General features: G+C 42.5%; 1 protein-coding gene across 1 annotated transcript; it reads right to left on the bottom strand.

Annotated features, from left to right (window-relative positions):
* Positions 1–1061: 1061 nt before the first annotated feature.
* Positions 1062–23260, bottom strand: casp8 (caspase 8, apoptosis-related cysteine peptidase). Its single transcript, XM_035788760.1, has 11 exons — positions 23020–23260; positions 10732–10891; positions 10133–10323; positions 9700–9805; positions 4295–4424; positions 3794–3910; positions 3544–3662; positions 3351–3465; positions 3113–3240; positions 2617–2987; positions 1062–1489 (listed from the first exon to the last, which is right to left on the bottom strand). The coding sequence occupies exons 2-11, from the start codon at positions 10837–10839 to the stop codon at positions 1360–1362; spliced, it is 1515 nt and encodes a 504-aa protein (XP_035644653.1). The 5' UTR covers positions 10840–10891; positions 23020–23260; the 3' UTR covers positions 1062–1359.
* Between the last annotated feature and the right edge of the window lie 1324 nt (positions 23261–24584).

Below are 24584 nucleotides of genomic sequence, written 5' to 3'. Positions count from 1 at the left end.
GGCTGTATCACCGCCTGGTACGGCAACTGCTCCGCCCTCAACCGTAAGGCTCTCCAGAGGGTAGTGAGGTCTGCACAACGCATCACCGGGGGCAAACTACCTGCCCTCCAAGACACCTACACCACCCAATGTTACAGGAAGGCCATAAAGATCATCAAGGACATCAACCACCCGAGCCACTGCCTGTTCACCCCGCTATCATCCAGAAGGCGAGGTCAGTACAGGTGCATCAAAGCTGGGACCGAGAGACTGAAAAACAGCTTCTATCTCAAGGCCATCAGACTGTTAAACAGCCACCACTAACTTTGAGTGGCCGCTGCCAACACACTGACACTGACTCAACTCCAGCCACTTTAATAATGGGAATTGATGGGAATGATGTAAATATATCACTAGCCACTTTAAACAATGCTACCTTATATAATGTTACTTATCCTACATTATTCATCTCATATGCATACGTATATACTGTACTCTATCATCGACTGCATCCTTATGTAATATATGTATCACTAGCCACTTTAACTATGCCACTTTGTTTACATACTCCTCTTATATGTATATACTGCACTCGATACCATCTACTGTATCTTGCCTATGCTGCTCTGTACCATCACTCATTCAAATATCCTTATGTACATATTCTTTATCCCCTTACACTGTGTATAAGACAGTAGTTTAGGAATTGTTAGTTAGATTACTTGTTGGTTATTACTGCATTGTCGGAACTAGAAGCACAAGCATTTCGCTACACTCGCATTAACATCTGCTAACCATGTGCATGTGACAAATAAAATTGATTTGAAGTAGTCGATATCAACACATTGCTTAAGCTTGACTTTATTGCATGTTGTGATTTGATCTTCTTTCCTAATTTGGGTAATTTTTTACAATCATGTTCTTACCTGCCTTTCACCTTAACATATTTTATACCTGGAAATAAATATTTTAATCGAAGGTTGGTTGCTGAAGGCTTATTAAATAACATTCTCCTCAGAATTAGAGACATCTTGTTGAACTTTAAAAATGTGAAACATGGCTAATAGAAAAATAGACACCCATTTTACTGATCATCTCCAGAACACATTTATTACAGATAAAGAAAACGTTCCACAATTTCCAGCATTTAATGGAAAAATGTATTAAAATCTCATGAGTTTGAAACATCTTTCAGGAAATCAGACATGCCAACCAATGTTCAACACACCGTCTTATGGGAGATGGGCCACAGTAGAGGCTGCTGTGGTAGGGTTCCTGAGAGTGACAGCTTACTGTTCAGACATGACAGCCTTTCTGAAGTGTCTCCATCCAAAAGGAGGGACAAGATTTGACGCTTTAAGTCAGCCAACCAGAGGTGTTTCAGAAGTAGGGGAGGAAGAGTTTCTTGGTGAGGGTGTACTTGGGCTCGGGCATCTGCTTGGAGTCTCTATACACTCCTCTGCTGACCTCACGATTCACACGCGTCAGCACCGACAGAATATCCTCCTCTCTACACAGGAAACAGGAAATACACATCACAATACATCTCTCACCTGTTATAGAGATGTATGCGTTTAACCTTTATTTAAGACAAAAAAATTCTTATTTACAATGTGATGGTCAAACCCAGAAGACGTTGAGCCAATTGTGCGCCACCCTATGGGACTCCCAATCATGGCCGGTTGTGATACAACCTGGATTCGAAACCAGCGCGTCTGTGGTGATGCCTCAAGCACCGAGATGCAGTGACTTATGCCACTCGGGAGCCCAGCGATAACAACCTTGTATCTGCCATCATGGTGTCTGTGACTGCATGGGCAGCGTCATTGAGGCCATCTCCATTTTAAAATAGTCACATTTCTTCTTTTGATGTATGAAAAAAAGTGGCAAGCTTATATGGCCACCTGCAGTGCTGGAGTCTTGAACCAAATCTTATGTGTGTGGTCCCTGTAGCTCAGTTGGTAGAGCATGGCGCTTGTAACGCCAGGGTAGTGGGTTCGATCCCCGGGACCACCCATACGTAGAATGTATGCACACATGACTGTAAGTCGCTTTGGATAAAAGCGTCTGATAAATGGCATATATTACTTATGTGAAATGAATTTGTGACCACTAGATGGCAGTCATATAGCTTAAAGCCATTTACAAACTAAACAAACCAATTTGAAGAAGACAATAAGGGTCTGATCATTGGCCGATCGCTCCCAACCCGTACGAATTCCCACCCAGTTGACTATTTAAAGTGTAGTCAAAATTAAGTTTGGGCTTGCCTGGTGACATCACAAGGCAGTAAATTGGTTTATAGACTAATAACGAAGAGGGTTCCAAATCTGTCAATAAGAGCTAGTTTTAAGTTTCCCCCTCCCTACTCAGACCATTCCCAGACAATCAGAGCAAAATACTGTCTTGAGAAAGTTTTCTAAAAAGCACAACAAAAAATATGAAAAACTATTACAGTAAGGTACTTAATTGTTACCCAGAAATGATTTGATATTGATATAAAAACAGCTGCATTAGGCCTTTAAAATGGTGGAATCCCTTAATGGCAACATCCCAAAAATGGGTAATTTCTATGTAATGATCTTAATAAATCTCTATGGTTAATGCCAAACCTAACCCGCTTCCCTTCTAATTCACCTGTCCGCTCCCCACTCCAGCTGTTTGCAGAGCTCCTGGATGTAGATGGAACCTTCCTTAGTGTTTCGGAATGACTTGCACTCCTCTACTGTTGCCATACCGATCAGGAAGTCTGCATCCCAGGGGATGGACTCGATGGCGCCGGCGTCTGCCTCATACCGCCCCTTGCTCTGCCTTATGGAGGGGATGAATAGGGCCCCTTGCTGGAAGCCCTTCCCCTGGCAGGCCTGGATGAAGAACAGTTTGGGTTTGCCCATCAGAGAAGGGCACTGCTTGCTGGTGAAGGGTTGTGTGAGGGAGCGAATGGGCACCTCCCCCCCATCTGTCCCAAGCACACAACCCTTCTCCCCATGGGACAGCACACACACCACCTAGGACCAGGCACAGGGATTAGAGTAGTTCAACCTACTTTAATTAATTGGAGTCCAATTGGGCTTCAAGAGTAGAGCTACTGTACCTCCTGAAGAGACTGGAGAATTATGACCTCACTACTCACCAGAGCGTCTGCCTGTATGTGACTCCGCCCTGCAAGCTCCTCTACCGCACCCAACATGGTATTCTCTGTCAGGTCCCTACACACTTCCACTTTAAACCCCAACCTGGAGAACACATTATGCAGAGCCTCTACACACAGACAGAGAGACAGATGGGAGAATTTAACATCCAGGTTGACAAATGGGCTTCACTGAATGAGATCAGGCTCATAATATCAACCAATGAGCGAGCATGCCTACTCTCGTCCTGCTCAGTTCCTGGTCTGTCTGTCAGACCTGAAAATACCATGAAGTGGTAGTTATTGATGATTAAGCACGTCCCCCGAGGATTACAGGTCATGGAATAGTGCTCCATCTGTTGGGCAAACACACACAGGAGTTACCACCATGGACAAAAATCAACCAAATGTTAGATTCTATCCCACTGTCTAACCTCAGAGGTCTTCCAGGATTGCGTCGGTGAAGTGGTCACCTGGTCAGGCCCAGACCCAGACCCAGGCTGAGTTTCCGTCATTGCATCAGAGTACAACCTTGTGCGTTGCCCACGTTCACCTGTGGACAAGGGACAAGAACACACTTCAACTACTTGTGTGTGTGTGTGTGTGTGTGTGTGTGTGTGTGTGTGTGTGTGTGTGTGTGTGTGTGTGTGTGTGTGTGTGTGTGTGTGTGTCTGTGAGACTTACAGTTGGGCCGTGTCTCTGATATAGACAGGCTCTGTAGTGACTGAGGGGAGCTGAGTTGCTGTTCCTGGTTGCTGATTGGCTGAACAGAGTACTCCTGCTGTGACACACTGCCCCTTGCTGAAAAACAGCAACCACATGAAACAAATAACAATATTTTAATATACTGAACTATCAAATCAGCGCAAGAGAGTGGTGTGAGAGAGAAGAGAGAACAGTGAGAGTGACTTGTACCGGCTAGCCAGGTGTGTCAATATGTACCTTCTCTATGCTGCCGTACTGTGTGGGCCAGCTGTGTGTCAATATGTACCTTCTCTATGCTGCCGTACTGTGTGGGCCAGCTGTGTGTCAATATGTACCTTCTCTATGCTGCCATACTGTGTGGGCCAGCTGTGTGTCAATATGTACCTTCTCTATGCTGCCGTACTGTGTGGGCCAGCTGTGTCAATATGTACCTTCTCTATGCTGCCGTACTGTGTGGGCCAGCTGTGTGTCAATATGTACCTTCTCTATGCTGCCGTACTGTGTGGGCCAGCTGTGTGTCACACTCCTCCAGTATCCTCTGTAGCTCATCCAGTCTGTCCTCTGTCAGCAGATCCTGCCTCTCCATCTCACACAGCACCTCCAGAGCAGTCTATGGGGAAGAAAGAGAAAGCGAGAGAGAGTGTAATTGTGTGTGTGTGTGTGTGTGTGTGTGTTAGGCCGCGTTTACAAAAAGGCAGCCCAATTCTGATATTTTGCCCACTTATGGGCAAAAGCTGATCTGTTTGGACAAAAGACCAATTAGTGAAAAAAATTAAAATAAAAATCAGAATTGGGCTACCTGTGTAAACGCAACCATAGAAGGTACGGTGAGGTAACTGATCCAAATGTTTTCCTAATCAGGCCTAGGCTTGATGCAGTTATTTCAGAATAACATGCATCCACAACATGGGGCTTTTGATCAATTATTCAAATGATGGATGTTCAGTTGAAAATATCTTTACAGTAAAACTTCAGTTAATAGCCCAGTTATTTGCTTAAATCACTGAACACAACATGCACTTAGAGCCAGACGTCCATTTCCTTAATGCATACAGCTTTTGCTCATCCGTTTAGGTAACTGTATAATTCCAGATTTCACTTCCAGCATTTTAAACAATTCTTCAATTCCTACACTGTGTAATCATGTACACAGTAGGTCACGTTTCTTTTGTCTTAGTATGCCTAAACAATGTATATTAATATCAATCATTTTCCTTGACAGAATAATTATCTTCTTTGCCTGTGCATTTGTCAGTTCTAACTAGGTGGCGATTGGACTATTTATGGGGGTCACAGTACACCTGAAGTTGTTGACTGTTTGTGCTTGCCAGTTAGCCTGCAGTTCTCAGCTGTTAGGAGCCAACGGCTAGCAGTTTCTTACTGGCAATAAAAACGGAGGAGTAAATAATTCAGTAATGACTCAAATTATGGAAATTTAACAAATCAAACAAATCTCGTAAAACAATTAATGGTAACCTCGTAAGAAATTCAGTTAGACCGGCTCTTTTTTCATTTTCAAAATAAAATGCCTTATCGTAAAAAAAAGATGCATGAATCATGCTGTGTGATGACATGAATTAATGATTGATTGAGGCCTAAGTGACAGCTGTAACACGATAAGCTCGATGGTGGACAGATTAAGCAAGGCTACTAGCCTACTAGGCCTAATATTGATCAAAGTAACACTTATTATTCTAGTAATTCTAATAAGAGAAATAGATCAAGAAGAAAAATACAAGACCAAGAAGGAGGAGGAAGAGACATGTGCTTATTCTGTGCTAAATGGGTGTTGGATTTTTAAAAATCAACGGTCATTTGACCGTTTAGATCAATGTAAACACTAAAGATTTTTTTTTCTAATGAAATCACATTGTAAAGCCTTTTAAAAACAGTCGCACTCATAAAATGCAATTGCTTTATACATGTTGCGGTTGCGTGAAGCTTGGAGCTCAATTGATAATCGCATCGGATTACAGTAATCAGTAGTAAACAAACACTCAAAAAACGGGCAACAGCAGCAAGATCTAATTTCTTAAGCTATGGATATTTTATAAAGTCAAGATGCATTCAACTGCATTCATGCTGCTGCCGCCTCAACCACATTGTTCTCAACAGTCAATATAGCCTACTGGTGAAATGGCAACGTTATCTTTTCTAGAAATCGAGTTTAAAAATATAAATGTATTTATTTCACCTTTATTTAACCAGGCTAGTTGAGAACAAGTTCTCATTTGCAACTGCGACCTGGCCAAGATAATGCAAAGCAGTTCGACACATACAACAGAGTTACACATGGAATAAACAAACATACAATCAATAATACAGTAGAAAAATCTATTGACAACATGTGCAAATGAGGTAGGATAAGAGAGGTAAGGCAATAAATAGACCATGGTGGCGAAGTAATTACAATATAGCAATTAAACACTAAAATAGGTTGTGCAGAAGACGAACGTGCAAGTAGAGATACTGGGGTGCAGAGGAGAAAAATAAATAAATTCAGTATGGGGATGAGGTAGATTGGATGGGCTATTTACAGATGAGCTATGTACAGGTGTAGTGATCTGTGAGCTGCTCTGACAGCTGGTGAGGGAGGTAAGAGTCTCCAGCTTCAGAGATTTTTGCAGTTCGTTCCAGTCATTGGCAGCAGAGAACTGGAAGGAGAAGCGGCCAAAGGAAGAACTGGCTTTGGGGGTGACAAGTGAGATATTCCTGCATGAGCGTGTGCTACGGGTGGGTGCTGCTATGGTGACCAGTGAGCTGAGATAAGGCGGGGCTTTACCTAGCAGAGACTTACAGATGACCTGGAGCCAGTGGGTTGGAGACGAGAATGAAGCGAGGGCCAGCCAACGAGAGCATACAGGTCGCAGTGGTGGGTAGTATATGGGGTTTTGGTGACAAAACAGATGGCGCTGTGCTAGACTGCATCCAATTTGTTTAGTAGATTGTTGGAGGCTATTTTGTAAATGACATTGCCGAAGTCGAGGATCAGTAGGATGGTCAGTTTTACAAGGGTATGTTTGGCAGCATGAGTGAAGGATGCTTTGTTGCGAAATAGGAAGCCGATTCTAGATTTAATTTTGGATTGGAGAGGTTTAATATGAGTCTGGAAGGAGAGTTTACAGTCTAACCGGACACCTAGGTATTTGTAGTTGTCCACATATTCTAAGTCAGAACTGTCCAGAGTAATAATGTTTCTTATCAATGGCGGTTATGATAACGTTTAGGACCTTGAGCGTGGTTGAGGTGCACCCATGACCATCTCTGAAACCAGATTGCATAGCGGAGAAGGTACGGTCAGATTCTAAATGGTCTGTAATCTGTTTGTTAACTTGGCTTTCAAACACCTTAGAAAGGCAGGGTAGAATAGATATACAGTGAGTGAAAACCTCCTTCCATCAGCAAGGACATTGAAGATGAAACGTGGCTGGGTCTTTCAGCATGACAATGATCCCAAACACACCGCCCGGGCAACGAAGGAGAGGCTTCGTAAGAAGCATTGCAAGGTCCTGGAGTGGCCTAGCCAGTCTCCAGATCTCAACCCCATAGAAAATCTTTGGAGGGAGTTGAAAGTCCGTGTTGCCCAGCAACAGCCCCAATACATCACTGGTATATAAACTTTTGTTATTGACCAAATACTTATTTTCCACCATAATTTGCAAATAAATTCATTAAAAATCCCACAATGTGATCTTCTGGATTTTTTTTTTTCATTTTGTCTGTCATAGTTGAAGTGTAGCTATGATGAAAATTACAGGCCTCTCATCTTATTAAGTGGGATAACTTGCATAATTGGTGGCTGACTAAATACTTTTTTGCCCCACTGTAGGTCTGTAGCAGTTTGGGTCTAGAGTGTCTCCCCCTTTGAAGAGGGGGATGACCGCGGCAGCTTTCCAATCTATGGCAATCTCAGATGACACAAAAGAGGTTGAACAGGCTAGTAATAGGAGTTGCAACAATTTTGGCAGATCATTTTAGAAAGAGGGTCCAGATTGTCTAGCCCGGCTGATTTGTAGGGGGTCCAGATTTTGCAGCTCTTTCAGAACATCAGCTATCTGGATTTGGGTGAAGGAGAAGTGGGGGAGGTTAGGGCTGCTGTGGGAAGCGCAGGGCTGTTGACCGGGGTAGAGGTAGCCAGCATGGTGAGCCGTAGAAAAATGCTTCTTGAAATTCTCAATTAATGTGGATTTATCAGTAGTGACAGTGTTTCCTAACCTCAGTGCAGTGGGCAGCTGGGAGGAGGTGCTCTTATTCTCCATGGACTTTAGTGTCACAGAACTTTTTTTTGAGTTCGTACTACAGGATGCAAATTTCTGTTTGAAAAAGCTAGCCTTAGCTTTCCTAACTGCCTGTGTATATTGGTTCCGAACTTCCCTGAAAAATTGCATATCATGGGGGCTATTCGATGCCAATGCAGAACGCCACAGGATGTTTTTGTGCTGGTCAAGGGCAGACAGGTCTGGAGTGAACCAAGGGCTATATCTATTCCTGGTTCTAAATTTAAAGGTGTATTTGGAGGGCGAGTTAGTTAGAATGATATCTATGAGGGTGCCCATGTTCACAGATTTGGGGTTGTACCTGGTAGGTTCATTGATAATTTGTGTGAGATTGAGGGCATCAAGCTTAGATTGTAGGATGGCTGGGGTGTTGAGCATGTCCCAGTTTAGGTCACCTAGCAGCACGAGCTCAGAAGATAGATGGGGGGCAATCAATTCACATATGGTATCGATGGCACGGCTGGGGGCAGAGGGAGGTCTATAGCAAGCGGCAACGGTGAGAGACTTGTTTCTGGAAAGGTGCATTTTTAGAAGTAGAATCTCGAATTGTTTTGGTACAGACCTGGATAGTAAGACAGATCTCTGCAGTTAGAGTGCAACGCCGCCCCCTTTGGCAGTTCTATCTTTGTGGAAAATGTTATAGTTAGGGATGGACATTTCAGGGTTTTTGGTGGTTTTCCTAAGCCAGGTTTCATACACAGCTAAGACATTGGCAGAATGTGCTAAAACAAACTTAGGGAGTAGGCTTCTAATGTTAACATGCATGAAACCAAGGCTTTTACGGTTACAGAAGTCAACAAATGAGAGCACCTGGGGAGTAGGAGTGGAGCTAGGCACTGCAGGTCCTGGATGAACCTCTACATCACCAGAGGAACAGAGGAGATGTAGGATAAGGGTACGGCTAAAGGCTATAAGAACTGGCCGCCTACATGTTCGGAACAGAGTAAAAGGAGCAGGTTTCTGGGCACGATAGCATAGATTCAAGGCATAATGTACAGACAAAGGTATGCTCGGAAGAGAGTACATTGGAGGTAAACCTAGGCATTGAGTAATGATGAGAGAGATAGTCTCTAGAGACGTTTAAACCAGGTGATGTCATCGCATATGTGGGAGGTGGAACAACATGGTTAGTTAAGGCATTATGAGCAGGGCTAGAGACTCTACAGTGAAATAAGACAGTAATCACTAACCAGGACAGAAATGGATAAGGCATATTGATATTAGGGAGAGGCATGCGCAGCCAAGTGAATCGGATGGGTCCAGTGAGTGGTTGGACTGGCTGGGGACACGGCGATTCAGACAGTTAGCAGGCCAGGGCTAGCGAGCTAGCAGTTAGCAGACCCACACCACATTGGGTGAGGCGGGTCGCAGGAGAGTATTTTGAAGTAGAGGTTTAGGAATAATATTAAAAAGAATGCGAAGAAAAATATTTTTTTAAAGATATGTACATGGGACAAGACAAAGACAAAGACGTCTGACTGCTACGCCATCTTGGATTCATTCCATGTATGTGATGTTGGACTCGGGTAGGGCTCGGGCTAGGTCGGACCGGGCTCAAATTTTCTAGTGTGCATTTGCAAATGAGTGTGTGCATGTAGGTGTTCTCACAGTGCAGGGATCCAGTCGTCCTCTGGGCAGTTTGTCACTCAGCAAAAACTTCATCTTAGTGAGATTCTCCTTAGTTACATCTTCTGAGACTTTATACAACATCCTCCTGAGAGAGAGAGAGAGAGAGAGTGAAAGAAAGAGAAAGACATAATGCAACCAGTGAATTACCAGAATGTCCAGCTGTTCAGTGTTGCTGTGCTGTGTGGTCCATTGTGGTATGTGGTCCATTGTGGTATGTGGTCCATTGTGGTATGTGGTCCATTGTGGTATGAGGTCCATTGTGGTATGAGGTCCATTGTGGTATGAGGTCCATTGTGGTATGAGGTCCATTGTGGTATGTGGTCCATTGTGGTATGAGGTCCATTGTGGTATGAGGTCCATTGTGGTATGAGGTCCATTGTGGTATGTGGTATGTGGTCCCCCCTGTGCTCACCTGTACTGTGAGAGGGCAGGGCATGAGTCTGTCTGGGTGTGGGCCGTTTGCTCCGTCTGTCTGCTGTCGGTCTCCAGGAGGCGGTGAAGGTCCAGTCGACCAATGACAGAGAGGAGTTGGGACAGGAAGTAGTGGTCCTTCAGCAGGCTTTTCTCCTGCAGCCTCAGGAACAGGCCACGCCCATCCGCCACCTGGAGCCAGCCCACAAAGGATTAGACGGTGTTGCGTTCCAATTCTCTACACTTGCTTTCACTGATATAAAAGGAACGGACTGATGGGAAATATAATGTTAGGAAACTCTATAGCCATGGACCACTTTGAAAACAAGCGTTTTAATTAAAACATGCTCTGGGGATACAATGTACATTGTGTTTTTTATACCCAAATTCAATTCAAATGTATGGTATTGGTTACACCTTTCACCAGTTTCCATTTGGCAATTGTAACATCTGAAAGGATTGCATAGCAATATGGCATAAACTCCATAGTGCGCTATCCTAACCACAATCCTAATATACATCATCCAATCACTTCAAAGGAGGTTAGTATTGGCCATTCATCTCGATCTTAGCCCTCTGTATGTGGTCCCCATCCCTCACCGTCTCCAGGCGTTTCCTATTGAGCACATCTCTGCACAGGAAGCACAGGGCAGCCACCTCAGAGGAGTCCAGCTCCTCATCGATATGAGACAGCAGGCGCAGGTCCATCACACACTGGATCCCCTGACCAGACCGCACTGCAACATCCACTTGCACAGGGCTATGAGAGAGCAGGGGGGGAGAAGAAAGTAGAGGAGGTTTGTAGTCCCAACATGTTGGTCCATTATTGCTGGGTCAGGTATGAGGAGATGACCAGGAGGAAGGATTCCTAAAGGGCTATGAGAAGTGACCAGTCTCTATATATAAACTCCTGGGTGACAGGATGAGAAACACACAGGCCACAGTCAACAGTGTAGGATGTATGAATGAAGGAGAGGTGAGCTCATATTGTTTTATAAATAGGATGTCAACATGTGTGTTTTTCCATCATTACCTGATTAGGTTTTTCCTAGTCATAGATATTTATTATTTTACCAGGCAAGTTGACCGATAACAGATTGTAATTTACAGCAACCACCTGGGGAATAGTTACAGGTGGAAGAAACAGAAGAATGAGCCAATAGGAAGCTGGGGATGATTAGGTGGCCACGATGGTATGAGGGCCAGATTAGAAATTTGGCCAGGACACCGGTGTTAACACCTTTACTCTTACGATAAGTGCCACCGAATCGTTAGTTACCACAGATAGTCAGGACACCCATTTACATCCCATCCGAAAGATGGCATCCTACACTGGGCAATGTCCCCAATCACTGTACTGGGGCATTATGCTCTCCTTACATGCCGACCAGACTGCACGCGTGTCTGCGTGCGTCATTGCACAAATGTTGATTTTGTCTCCCCACACCAGATGCGATCAGGACATGCACGTTGAAATAAAGTCTGAACCATTTATATTAATTTGGGGGCAGTTCAAAAAGTATGAAACATTTATGGTAATTTAGCTAGTGAGCTTGCTGTTGCTAGCTAACTTGTCCTGGGATATAAACATTGGATTGTTATTTTACCTGAAATGCACAAGATCCTCTACTCAGTTCCATCTTTCAATCACCCACGTGGCTATATGCGCCTAAAAACCAATGAGGAGATTTGAGAGGCAGGACTTGCAGCGCCTTGAGCATCACAAATAGAACCAAGATCTATTTTAGCACCCAGCTACGCAGACACTCACGAGCAGTGTGGGTACAATGATTGAATAACATGTATGTGTAAATTTATGCGGTGTGGTGAGCATGTTAGACCATGCACTCTTCCATCACATGTACAGCCGATGCTCAGGATCTTACACACTATTGAGATGCTGTTGAGCCCACACTATTACACTGTCTGAGTCAAGGACTACACACTTTCTGGTAAGTTTTGATTACAATACTGGGTGGGGTGAATATATGTTATATGACATACATTATTTTTTGTTAACTAGTAAATAGTGTGTTTAAATGATTTCGAATTTAACAATTTCTGCTAGTTAGATTTTGCTTCCATGTGGGTTTTAGCTTGCTTGAGCCTGCTAACTGAGGAGTGATAATTCACCTGTTTCCATACATGTTTCATGATAAACATTTATCTTACAAAGGAGTTGTTTAATCTAACTGCTTAACTATTATTTTTTTTTTACCCATTTTTTTTCTTATCTACAGGAAAATGCCACGGGCACTACCTGATGTGTGGAGACATTTCACTGCAGCTAATGTACAAGGAAAAGCAGCGTACATTTGCAAATACTGTGCCAAATCATATGTGAAGAATGCAACAAAGATGCAGAATCATCTGGCCAAGTGCATAAAGTTCCCTCAACGCTCACAACCTCTGACAAAAGTCCCTCTACTTCTATTCGAGGTGAAAATGATGAATCAGACACCTTATCGATAGCAACAGCTCATGGTCCTCCTGGAATCAGAAGTTTTTTTGACTCAATTGCGGAACGTAGTCCGAGAAATGCTGATGAATTTCTTGCTCGAGCTGTGTATGCAACTGGTTCACCTCTGATGCTCACAGGCAATGTGTATTGGAAGAGATTTCTGAATGTTCTTCACCCAGCATACACCCCTCCAACCAGACATGCTTTATCTACTCATTTGCTGGATGCAGAGTTCAAGTGAAGGCCAAGCAAATCATAGAGAAAGCAGGCTGTGTTGCAATCATCTCTGATGAGAGGTTGAATGTTTGCAGGAAAGGAATAATTGACTACATCAACCCCACCCCTCAACCAGTATTCTACAAGAGCACAGACACAAGGGACAACAGACACACCGGTCTCTACATTGCAGATGAGCTGAAGGCAGCCATCAATGACCTTGGACCACAGGAGGTATTTGCACTGGTGACAGACAATGCTGCGAACATGAACGCTGTCTAAAGTGGAGGAGTTCTACCCTCCCATCACACCCATTGCATGTGCTGCTCATGCATGGAATCTGCTCCTCAAGGACATCATGACACTGAAAACAATGGATACACTCTACGAGAGAGCCAAGGAAATGGTTAGGTATGTGAAGGGTCATCAAGTTATAGCAGCAATCTACCACAGCAAGCAAAGTGAGAAGAATAAGAGCACCACTTTGAAGCTGCTCAGCAACACTTGTTGGGGTGGTGTTGTCATCATGTTTGACAGTCTCATGGAGGGGAAGGAGTCTCTCCAAGAAATGGCCATATCACAGTCTGCCGATATGGACAGCCCCATCAAGAGGATCCTCCTGTGTGATGTATTTTGGGAAAGCGTGGTAAGCAGCCTGAAACTCCTGAAAACTATAGTAGTATTAGCCATTGCATGGATTGAAACAATTCCATCCTGTCTGATGTTCAGACTCTGTTGCAGATGTAAGCGAAGAATTCTGCCTGAAGCCCATCCACGCCACAGCGTACATGTTGAACCCCAAGTCTGCTGGCAAGAGCATCCTGTCTGGTACAGAGATCAACAATGGCGTCATCACTACCGTGTCTCGCCACCTTGGCCTGGATGAGGGCAAGGCTCTTGGCAGTCTTGTGAAGTACACTTCCAAGCAAGGGCATTGGAGGGAGCTGTAATATGGCAGTCGTGCCAACATATCTCATCAGCCACCTGGTGGAAGGTACTTTCTGTATGAGGCTCTTTCCCGTTGTCGGTCATCCTCCAAATCCCACCAACATCAGCCGCCTCAGAGTGCAACTGGTCCTTGTTTGGGAACACACACACACCAAAGCACGCAATAGGCTGACCAATACAAGGGTTGAAAAATGGTGGCCACCCGGGCAAATTTGCGGCTTTTTGAGCCTGACAACGAGCCATCCACAACCAGGCTGGAAAGTGACAGTGAAGATGAGGCCTCAGAGTCTGATGTTCAAGAGGTGGACATTTAGGAGGTCCATAGAGAAGACATGGAAGCCTGAGAGGAAGACAACCAAAGCTTTAGTTTCTAGACTATCATTTTGTTGAAAATGTTTTTTTTTTTATTAAACTGAAATTGCAACCAACTTTCTATGGCCTCTATTTTGGAGATTATTTCGTTTTCAAATAACCAAAAGTGAGTGGTTGTAATCTGTACAAAGGGAAAAAGGCCATTCTTGAACATGAGATGAGACATTCTTACTACTATTTGTACATATGTCTTTCAGCCTCAACAGGAGTGGCAACAAAGTGGCAAGGTTCCAGCTAGCAGCAGGATATTATGCTAGCAGTAAAGATGCAGATTTTTTCCCCTTCAAAATAAGAGTCCCTATGCAAAGAAATACTCAACTTTGGGAATATTTATTTTCAGCACTCTAGTGCAGTACAACTGTTTTTCACAGCATTGCCATCACCTTTGAAAAAAAATAATGGATTATTTGACATAAAATATTACAAATAAAAGTATTATTTCTACCAGCATTTCTTTTGAAAGTTTACACAAATGCTGGTATGTTGAAAACTATTGTGCAAAGTGAACAAATGAACTCAAGCTTACGGACAATGTCAAATGTGATATAGAGAAACATCGGAGTGAGTTGGGTGCGTAATTACGCAGGTACTTTCAGATGACACAAACAACTGGATTTGTTATCTCTTTCATGCCCTTCCTCCAGTCCACTTACAGATATCTGAACAATAGAGCCTCATCAATATTGCATCAAGCAATTCTGTGAAAATGTAATTTAAATCAGAAGCCGCTGCCAGATTTCTGGATTGGGCTGCACTCAGAGTATCCTGCCTTGGCACATCGCGCTGTTAAAAGACACTGATGCCCTTTGCAACCATGTGCCTATGTGAGAGTGGATTCTCGGCCCTCACTAGCATGAAAACTAAAAACAGGCACAGACTGTGTGTGGAAAATGATTTAAGACTGAGACTCTCCAATACAACCCAACATTGCATGAGCATCCTTTCAAGCACACCCTTCTCATTAACCTGTGGTGAGTTATTCACAATTTTCAATTAACAAATAAAAAGTTTTATATGTAAGATGGCTAAATAAACAGCAAAATTACTGATTATTAATATATTATTATTTGTGCCCTGGTCCTATAAGAGCTCTTTGTCACCTCCCACAAGCCAAGTTGTGACAAAAACTCGCACTCGTTCTTATGGATAGGATAAAGTAATCCTTCTCACCCCCTTAAAAGATTTAGATGCACTATTGTAAAGTGGCTGTTCCACTGGATGTCATAAGGTGAATGCACCAATTTGTAAGTCGCTCTGGATAAGAGCGTCTGCTAAATGACTTAAATGTAAAATGTAAATGTTATGTTTAATAGATTTATTGTATAGTGTGTGTGTGTGTGTGTAAGGCTTACAATGATGGCAAAAAATGACATTTGAGAGTGCGCTGACCCTGGTGCTAGAGGGGGTAAGCAGCTGGAGGTTGAATGTTTGAAGGAGTAGCGGACTATAAAAAGTTTAAGAACCACTGGTGAACACTATATTTACACAAATACACTTAATAAAATACATGGTATTGTTATTACTCAATAGTCCTAAAATCGGTCTCTTGTGTTGGGCAACGGGTTGAATACAGAGTGCTGGTGACAACTTACTCCACCCACTGCAATGCACTGTATATGGGATACTTATTGGTGACAACTTACTCCACCCACTGCAATGCAATACACTGTATATGGGATACTTATTGGTGGCAACTTACTCCACCCACTGCAATGCACTGTATACGGGATACTTATTGGTGACAACTTACTCCACCCACTGCAATGCAATACACTGTATATGGGATACTTATTGGTGACAACTTACTCCACCCACTGCAATGCACTGTATACGGGATACTTATTGGTGACAACTTACTCCACCCACTGCAATGCACTGTATATGGGATACTTATTGGTGACAACTTACTCCACCCACTGCAATGCAATACACTGTATACGGGATACTTATTGGTGACAACTTACTCCACCCACTGCAATGCAATACACTGTATATGGGATACTTATTGGTGACAACTTACTCCACCCACTGCAATGCACTGTATATGGGATACTTATTGGTGACAACTTACTCCACCCACTGCAATGCAATACACTGTATATGGGATACTTATTGGTGACAACTTACTCCACCCACTGCAATGCAATACAATACACTGTGACAACTTACTCCACCCACTGCAATGGTATACTTATTGGTGGCAACTTACTCCACCCACTGCAATGCACTGTATATATGGGATACTTATTGGTGACAACTTACTCCACCCACTGCAATGCACTGTATATGGGATACTTATTGGTGACAACTTACTCCACCCACTGCAATGCAATACACTGTATATGGGATACTTATTGGTGACAACTTACTCCACCCACTGCAATGCAATACACTGTATATGGGATACTTATTGGTGACAACTTACTCCACCCACTGCAATGCACTGTATATGGGATACTTATTGGTGACAACTTACTCCACCCACTGCAATGCAATACACTGTATATGGGATACTTATTGGTGACAACTTACTCCACCCACTGCAATGCAATACACTGTATATGGGATACTTATTGGTGACAACTTACTCCACCCACTGCAATGCACTGTATATGGGTTACTTATTGGTGACAACTTACTCCACCCACTGCAATGCAATACACTGTATATGGGATACTTATTGGTGACAACTTACTCCACCCACTGCAATGCAATACACTGTATACGGGATACTTATTGGTGACAACTTACTCCACCCACTGCAATGCAATGCACTGTATATGGGTTACTTATTGGTGACAACTTACTCCACCCACTGCAATGCAATACACTGTATACGGGATACTTATTGGTGACAACTTACTCCACCCACTGCAATGCAATACACTGTATACGGGATACTTATTGGTGGCAACTTACTCCACCCACTGCAATGCAATACATACTGTGACAACTACTCCACCCACTGCAATGCACTGATATGGGATACTTATTGGTGACAACTTACTCCACCCACTGCAATGCAATACACTGTATATGGGATACTTATTGGTGACAACTTACTCCACCCACTGCAATGCACTGTATATGGGATACTTATTGGTGACAACTTACTCCACCCACTGCACTGTATATGGGTTACTTATTGGTGACAACTTACTCCACCCACTGCAATGCAATACACTGTATATGGATACTTATTGTATACTCCACCCACTGGGATACTTATTGGTGACAACTTACTCCACCCACTGCAATGCAATACACTGTATACGGGATACTTATTGGTGACAACTTACTCCACCCACTGCAATGCAATACACAACTGTATATGGGATACTTATTGGTGACAACTTACTCCACCCACTGCAATGCAATACACTGTATATGGGATACTTATTGGGACAACTTATTGCAATGAATACACTGTATACGGGATACTTATTGGTGACTTACTCCACCCACTGCAATGCACACTGTATACGGGATACTTATTGGTGACAACTTACTCCACCCACTGCAATGCACTGTATACGGGATACTTATTGGTGACAACTTACTCCACCCACTGCAATGCAATACACTGTATACACTGGGATACTTATTGGTGACAACTTACTCCACCCACTGCAATGCAATACACTGTATATGGGATACTTATTGGTGACAACAACTTACTCCACCCACTGCAATGCAATACACTGTATATGGGATACTTATTGGTGACAACTTACTCCACCCACTGCAATGCAATACACTGTATACGGGATACTTATTGGTGACAACTTACTCCACCCACTGCAATGCTGCAATGCTTACTGCAATGCAATACACTGGGATACTTATTGGTGACAACTTACTCCACCCACTGCAATGCACTGTATACGGGATACTTATTGGTGACAACTTACTCCACCCACTGCAATCAATACACTGTATACGGGATACTTATTGGTGACAACTTACTCCACCCACTGCAATGCACTGTATATGGGATACTTATTGGTGACAACTTACTCCACCCACTGCAATCAATACACTGTATATATGGGATACTTATTGGTGACAACTTACTCCACCCACTGGGATACTTATTGGTGGCAACTTACTCCACCCACTGCAATGCACTGTATACGGGATACTTATTGGTGACAACTTACTCCACCCACTGCAATGCACTGTATACGGGATACTTATTGGTGACAACTTACTCCACCCACTGCAATGCAATACACTGTATATGGGATACTTATTGGTGACAACTTACTCCACCCACTGCAATGCACTGTATATGGGATACTTATTGGTGACAACTTACTCCACCCACTGCAATGCAATACACTGTATACGGGATACTTATTGGTGACAACTTACTCCACCCACTGCAATGCACTGTATACGGGATACTTATTGGTGACAACTTACTCCACCCACTGCAATGCACTGTATATGGGATACTTATTGGTGACAACTTACTCCACCCACTGCAATGCACTGTATACGGGATACTTATTGGTGACAACTTACTCCACCCACTGCAATGCACTGTATATGGGATACTTATTGGTGACAACTTACTCCACCCACTGCAATGCACTGTATATGGGATACTTATTGGTGACAACTTACTCCACCCACTGCAATGCAATACACTGTATACGGGATACTTATTGGTGACAACTTACTCCACCCACTGCAATGCACTGTATACGGGATACTTATTGGTGACAACTTACTCCACCCACTGCAATGCAATACACTGTATACGGGATACTTATTGGTGACAACTTACTCCACCCACTGCAATGCAATACACTGTATATGGGATACTTATTGGTGACAACTTACTCCACCCACTGCAATGCAATACACTGTATATGGGATACTTATTGGTGACAACTTACTCCACCCACTGCAATGCAATACACTGTATATGGGATACTTATTGGTGACAACTTACTCCACCCACTGCAATGCACTGTATACGGGATACTTATTGGTGACAACTTACTCCACCCACTGCAATGCACTGTATACGGGATACTTATTGGTGACAACTTACTCCACCCACTGCAATGCAATACACTGTATATGGGATACTTATTGGTGACAACTTACTCCACCCACTGCAATGCACTGTATATGGGATACTTATTGGTGACAACTTACTCCACCCACTGCAATGCAATACACTGTATACACTGTGACAACTTACGCAATGCAATACACTGTACTTATTGGTGACAACTTACTCCACCCACTGCAATGCAATACACTGTATATGGGATACTTATTGGTGACAACTTACTCCACCCACTGCAATGCACTGTATATGGGATACTTATTGGTGACAACTTACTCCACCCACTGCAATGCAATACACTGTATATGGGTTACTTATTGGTGACAACTTACTCCACCCACTGCAATGCAATACACTGTATACGGGATACTTATTGGTGACAACTTACTCCACCCACTGCAATGCAATACACTGTATATGGGATACTTATTGGTGACAACTTACTCCACCCACTGCAATGCACTGTATACGGGATACTTATTGGTGACAACTTACTCCACCCACTGCAATGCACTGTATATACTTATTGGGATACTTATTGGTGACAACTTACTCCACCCACTGCAATGCACACTGTATATGGGATACTTATTGGTGACAACTTACTCCACCCACTGCAATGCACTGTATACTTATTGGGATACTTATTGGTGACAACTTACTCCACCCACTGCAATGCAAGACACTGTATATGGGATACTTATTGGTGACAACTTACTCCCCACCCACTGCAATGCAATACACTGTATATATGGGATACTTATTGGTGACAACTTACTCCACCCACTGCAATGCAATACACTGTATACGGGATACTTATTGGTGACAACTTACTCCACCCACTGCAATGCAAGACACTGTGATACGGGATACTTATTGGTGACAACTTACTCCACCCACTGCAATGCAATACACTGTATATGGGATACTTATTGGTGACAACTTACTCCACCCACTGCAATGCACTGTATGGGATACAATGCAATACACTGTATATGGGATACTTATTGGTGACAACTTACTCCACCCACTGCAATGCAATACACTGTATATGGGATACTTATTGGTGACAACTTACTCCACCCACTGCAATCAATACACTGTATACGGGATACTTATTGGTGACAACTTACTCCACCCACTGCAATGCACTGTATATGGGATACTTATTGGTGACAACTTACTCCACCCACTGCAATGCAATACACTGTATACGGGATACTTATTGGTGACAACTTACTCCACCCACTGCAATGCAATACACTGTATATGGGATACTTATTGGTGACAACTTACTCCACCCACTGCAATGCAATACACTGTATATGGGATACTTATTGGTTTGTGGGGGGAAATATCAAATAATCTTCACCTCCCTTAGTAGGGTCTCTAATAACTAGATATGTAAAGTTGGTACTGTGTTGTACATATCCTGCAGCAGTTCATTCTCCACCCCTCCAATACAATACACTGTACATGAGATAAATATTGGGTTGTAGAGAGAAAATTATTCTACCTTTCTCAGCTAAAGTGGGGTGGGAAATACTCTGTTGGGGCTCTAATAAACAACTATGTGTAGTTTTGGAGGGGGATTGTGTTATGCATATTAGTGATCGGGGGGGGCATTATACAGTTACATATCTGGATATTATATTTGACAATATGTATCGTTTCAACAATATCGCAATATTATTTTTGCGCTGGTTGGCTGTCCCTGTTCTTTTGGGTGTCAGGGAAAGAGTAAAGTACAGATACCCCTTCTGTACATGGGCTATATGAACCATTAAAGTCCAGAAGTCAAACCTTTTTATTGTGACCAAGCTGGGTTTAAGAAAATAATTGGAAGGCTATGCATAGCTGGGGTGAACCTACAGCAACATGATTTTACTGGGATTACTGACAATTTTTTATTTGTTAGGCCAAAGTGATTGACCTGTCAAGGCTGCCCTCAGGCTGATTTAAATGTGTAAAGGTGCAGCCAGCACATCCCCATTAGATTCATCTAGGACAGATTCATGTCAGTCCATCATTGTCTTTGAAGCAGTTCTCAACCAATCACCAATCAATTAGGGCAAGGCGAGAGTACATGAACATCTAGTATGGAATGGCATTTTGTTTCACACTGGAAGCAAACAGGTTAAGCACATTTATTTGACGATGTTTTGTTTTTCTGGCTGATATTCAATACAGCAATAGTAAATGGTTGTATTGTTTTGAAATTAAAGTAACATGCAGAACTAAATGAGATGATTTTCTTCTTGAGGGGATGTTCGGAACATAATTACAAATCATTCATGGACTGCAAGAAGCCCAAAACAGATGTAATATTTAACTAAAACAATTTCAAACCTTGTTCACAAATGTTTACGATCACGTGTCTCTCGATTATGCATGGAAATACTTCAGAACAGATTTCGCCAATTAAAATCATTTGGTAGCTAATTTCCTTGTGTTTTTATAGTTATGTACAATGATTTTAAAAAAGCTCAGAAAACTTGGGGGCTAAATAAAGCCACCCGCGGGCCAAATTCAGCAGCCAGTTTGGGAACCCTTGCCGTACGTAAAGTTATGCTGTGTTTTTTTTTTTTACAGGCCCTACTTTATTTTTATCTTTATTTAACTAGGCAAGTCAGTTAAGAACTAATTCTTATTTTCAATGACAGCCTAGGAACAGTGGGTGAACTGCCTTGTTCAGGGGCAGAACGACAGATATGTACCTTGTCAGCTAGGGGATTCGATCTTGCAACCTTCCGGTTACTAGTCCAATGCTCTAAGCTCAAGGCTACGCTGCCGCTCCACAACTTAGTTGTGGCCAATGGAATGGGTGGAGTATAAAGTGCTCCCGGCCCTGACGTACAGGACGGAAATCGAGTCGGAGCAGGCGAGTTTGATGAGGACCGTACAAAGGACCGAAGACAGGTTTTTAACAAAGTTATGTTTTCATGTCTTAAAAAATATTTTACTTTTGTTAAATCATTTATACACATTTTAAATGGCTTTTACAGATTTGGATGTTTTACATGAAAAAGTACTTTTATTTATGGTTGTTTTTACTGGTTTCAACAACATGTACTTCTTAACAATTTAAATGTAATATTCAAATGCTGTTTTTTTTATGTGTATAAAGGCTGTGAATATATAAATGAACAGTTTTAAAAAGGAAATGTGACAATAAAACTTTTTCAAAAACAAATACAGTGCTCCTGGGTAATTATGACACATTCACTTGATGTCAGAAACTCAAGTTTCCCACTTGGGAAGTATCAGAATCAAACAATAAGGAAGCTTTACGCAAATAACTTACATTAATTTGACATGAAGTGAACGTGGCATTAGACCACAGTCCCCCATGAAATAACACCATCTGTAGATTCTACAGACCCAACTGAGTATTTCTCACCCCACTTAGGCAGAGACAGGTAGAACATTGGCCATTGGTTAAAATTCTACATCTTTTTTTTTAATCAGCTAATGTCCCTACAGGAGGCCTTTTGGTAGGCAGTCATTGTAAATAAGAATTTGTTCTTAAGTGACTTGCCTAGCTAAATAAAGGTTAAATAAAAACAAATAAATACAGTGTTGAAAAGTGGGCTTTTATTTAGAAAGTTCCCCGATTAGCATAAAAACTGAGGTCATCATTTGTGCTGCTGACAGAATAGTTTATTCTGTACTTTTGCAATTGTAAATACTATGCAAAAAATGTCTACACTATGTTAAATAAAATCAACTAATTAAACAGTAATACAGCACTTGACTGTTGTCATGGATAGGAACTTAAAATAAACTTTAAAAGGCAGACACAACTCACCTTGGGTCGGCTGGGCGAGTATTTCCCGCCGGCTTCTTCTACTAACGAAACTACGTAACCAGTTAATGAGACGCCAATGAGATAAGACACGACTAAATAGAGAGAACAGCCAATTTACTCAACTGTACGCAAAATGTATACTTTTTTTTTTAAAATAACACTGCCACCGCACTCTTCGAGCTGTCCTGTTTTCTTTCGGTTTGACTTCTTCTCCACGGTTTTATCATTTGAATCAGGAAGTAGGTCATGACAATGGGCGTGGTTGTACAGTAACATGACGCATTGAATAAAATGCTCAAAAATCTCGTCATCCCTACACTTAGGCTGGAGTCATTAAAACTTGTTTTTCAACCAATCCATTTCTTGTTAACAAACTATAGTTTTGGCAAGTCGGTTAGGACATCTACTTTGTGCATGACACAAGTAATTTTTTTCCAACAATTGTATACAGACAGATTATTTCACTTAAAATTCCCTGTATCACAATTCCAGTAGGTCGACATACACTAACCTCACTGTGCCTTGAAACAGATTGGAAAATTACAGAAAATGATGTCATGGCTTTAGAAGCTAATTGACATCATTTGAGTCAATTGGAGGTGTACCTGTGGATGTATTTCAAGGCCTACCTTCAAACTCAGTGCCTCTTTGCTTGACATCATGGGAAAATCAAAAGAAATCAGCCAAGACCTCAGGAAAAATTGTAGACCTCCACAAGTCTGGTTCATCCTTGGAAGCAATTTCCAAACGCCTGAAGGTACCACGTTCATCTGTACAAACAATAGTACGCAAGTATAAACACAATGGGACCACACAGCCGTCATACCGCTCAGGAAGGAGATGCGTTCTGTCTCCTAGAGATGAAGATACTTTTGTGCGAAAAGTGAAAATCAATCCCAAAACAACAGCAAAGGACATTGTGAAGATGCTGCAGGAAACAGGTACAAAAGTATCTATATCCACAGTAAAAAGTGTCCTATATTGACATAACGTGAAAGGCCGCTCAGTAAGGAAGAAGCCACTGCTCCAAAACTGCTATAAAAAAGCCAGACTATGGTTTGCAACTGCACATGAGGACAAAGACCGTACTTTTTGGAGAAATGTCCTCTGGTCTGATGAAACAAAAAATAGAACTTTTTGGCCATAATAACCATCATTATGTTTGGAGGAAAAAGGGGGAGGCTTGCAAGCTGACCAACACCATCCCAACCGTGAAGCACGGGGGTGGCAGCATCATGTTGTGGGGGTGCTTTGCTACAGGAGGGACTGGTGCACTTCACAAAATAGATGTCAGCATGGGGGAGGAAAATTGTGGATATTTTGACGCAACATCTCAGGACCTCAGTCAGGAAGTTAAAGCTTGGTAGTTAATGGGTCTTCCAAATGGACAATGACACCAAGGATACTTCCAAAGTTGTGGCAAAATGGCTTAAGGACAACAAAGTCAAGGTATTGGAGTGGCCATCACAAAGCCCTGACCTCATTCCTATAGAAAATCTGTGGGCAGAACTGAAATGTGCGAGCAAGGAGGCCTACAAACCTGACTCAGTTAAACCAGCTCTGTC

Source organism: Oncorhynchus keta, chromosome 15 (genome assembly GCF_023373465.1).
Source record: "Oncorhynchus keta strain PuntledgeMale-10-30-2019 chromosome 15, Oket_V2, whole genome shotgun sequence".
Classification (NCBI taxonomy): Eukaryota; Metazoa; Chordata; class Actinopteri; order Salmoniformes; family Salmonidae; genus Oncorhynchus; species Oncorhynchus keta.
The sequence above is the reverse complement of the archived record's forward strand: the minus strand, read 5'-3'. Positions and strand labels throughout refer to the sequence as shown.

Excerpts from the sequence above, each read along its gene's own strand:
- casp8 (XM_035788760.1), bottom strand. The coding sequence starts at position 10,839 with ATGGACCTGCGCCTGCTGTCTCATATCGATGAGGAGCTGGACTCCTCT. Across the intron at positions 3,911-4,294 it reads AGTACGGCAGCATAGAGAAG|CAAGGGGCAGTGTGTCACAG; the intron begins GTACATATTGAC and ends GCTGTTTTTCAG. Across the intron at positions 1,490-2,616 it reads CTGGAGTGGGGAGCGGACAG|AGAGGAGGATATTCTGTCGG; the intron begins GTGAATTAGAAG and ends TTTCCTGTGTAG.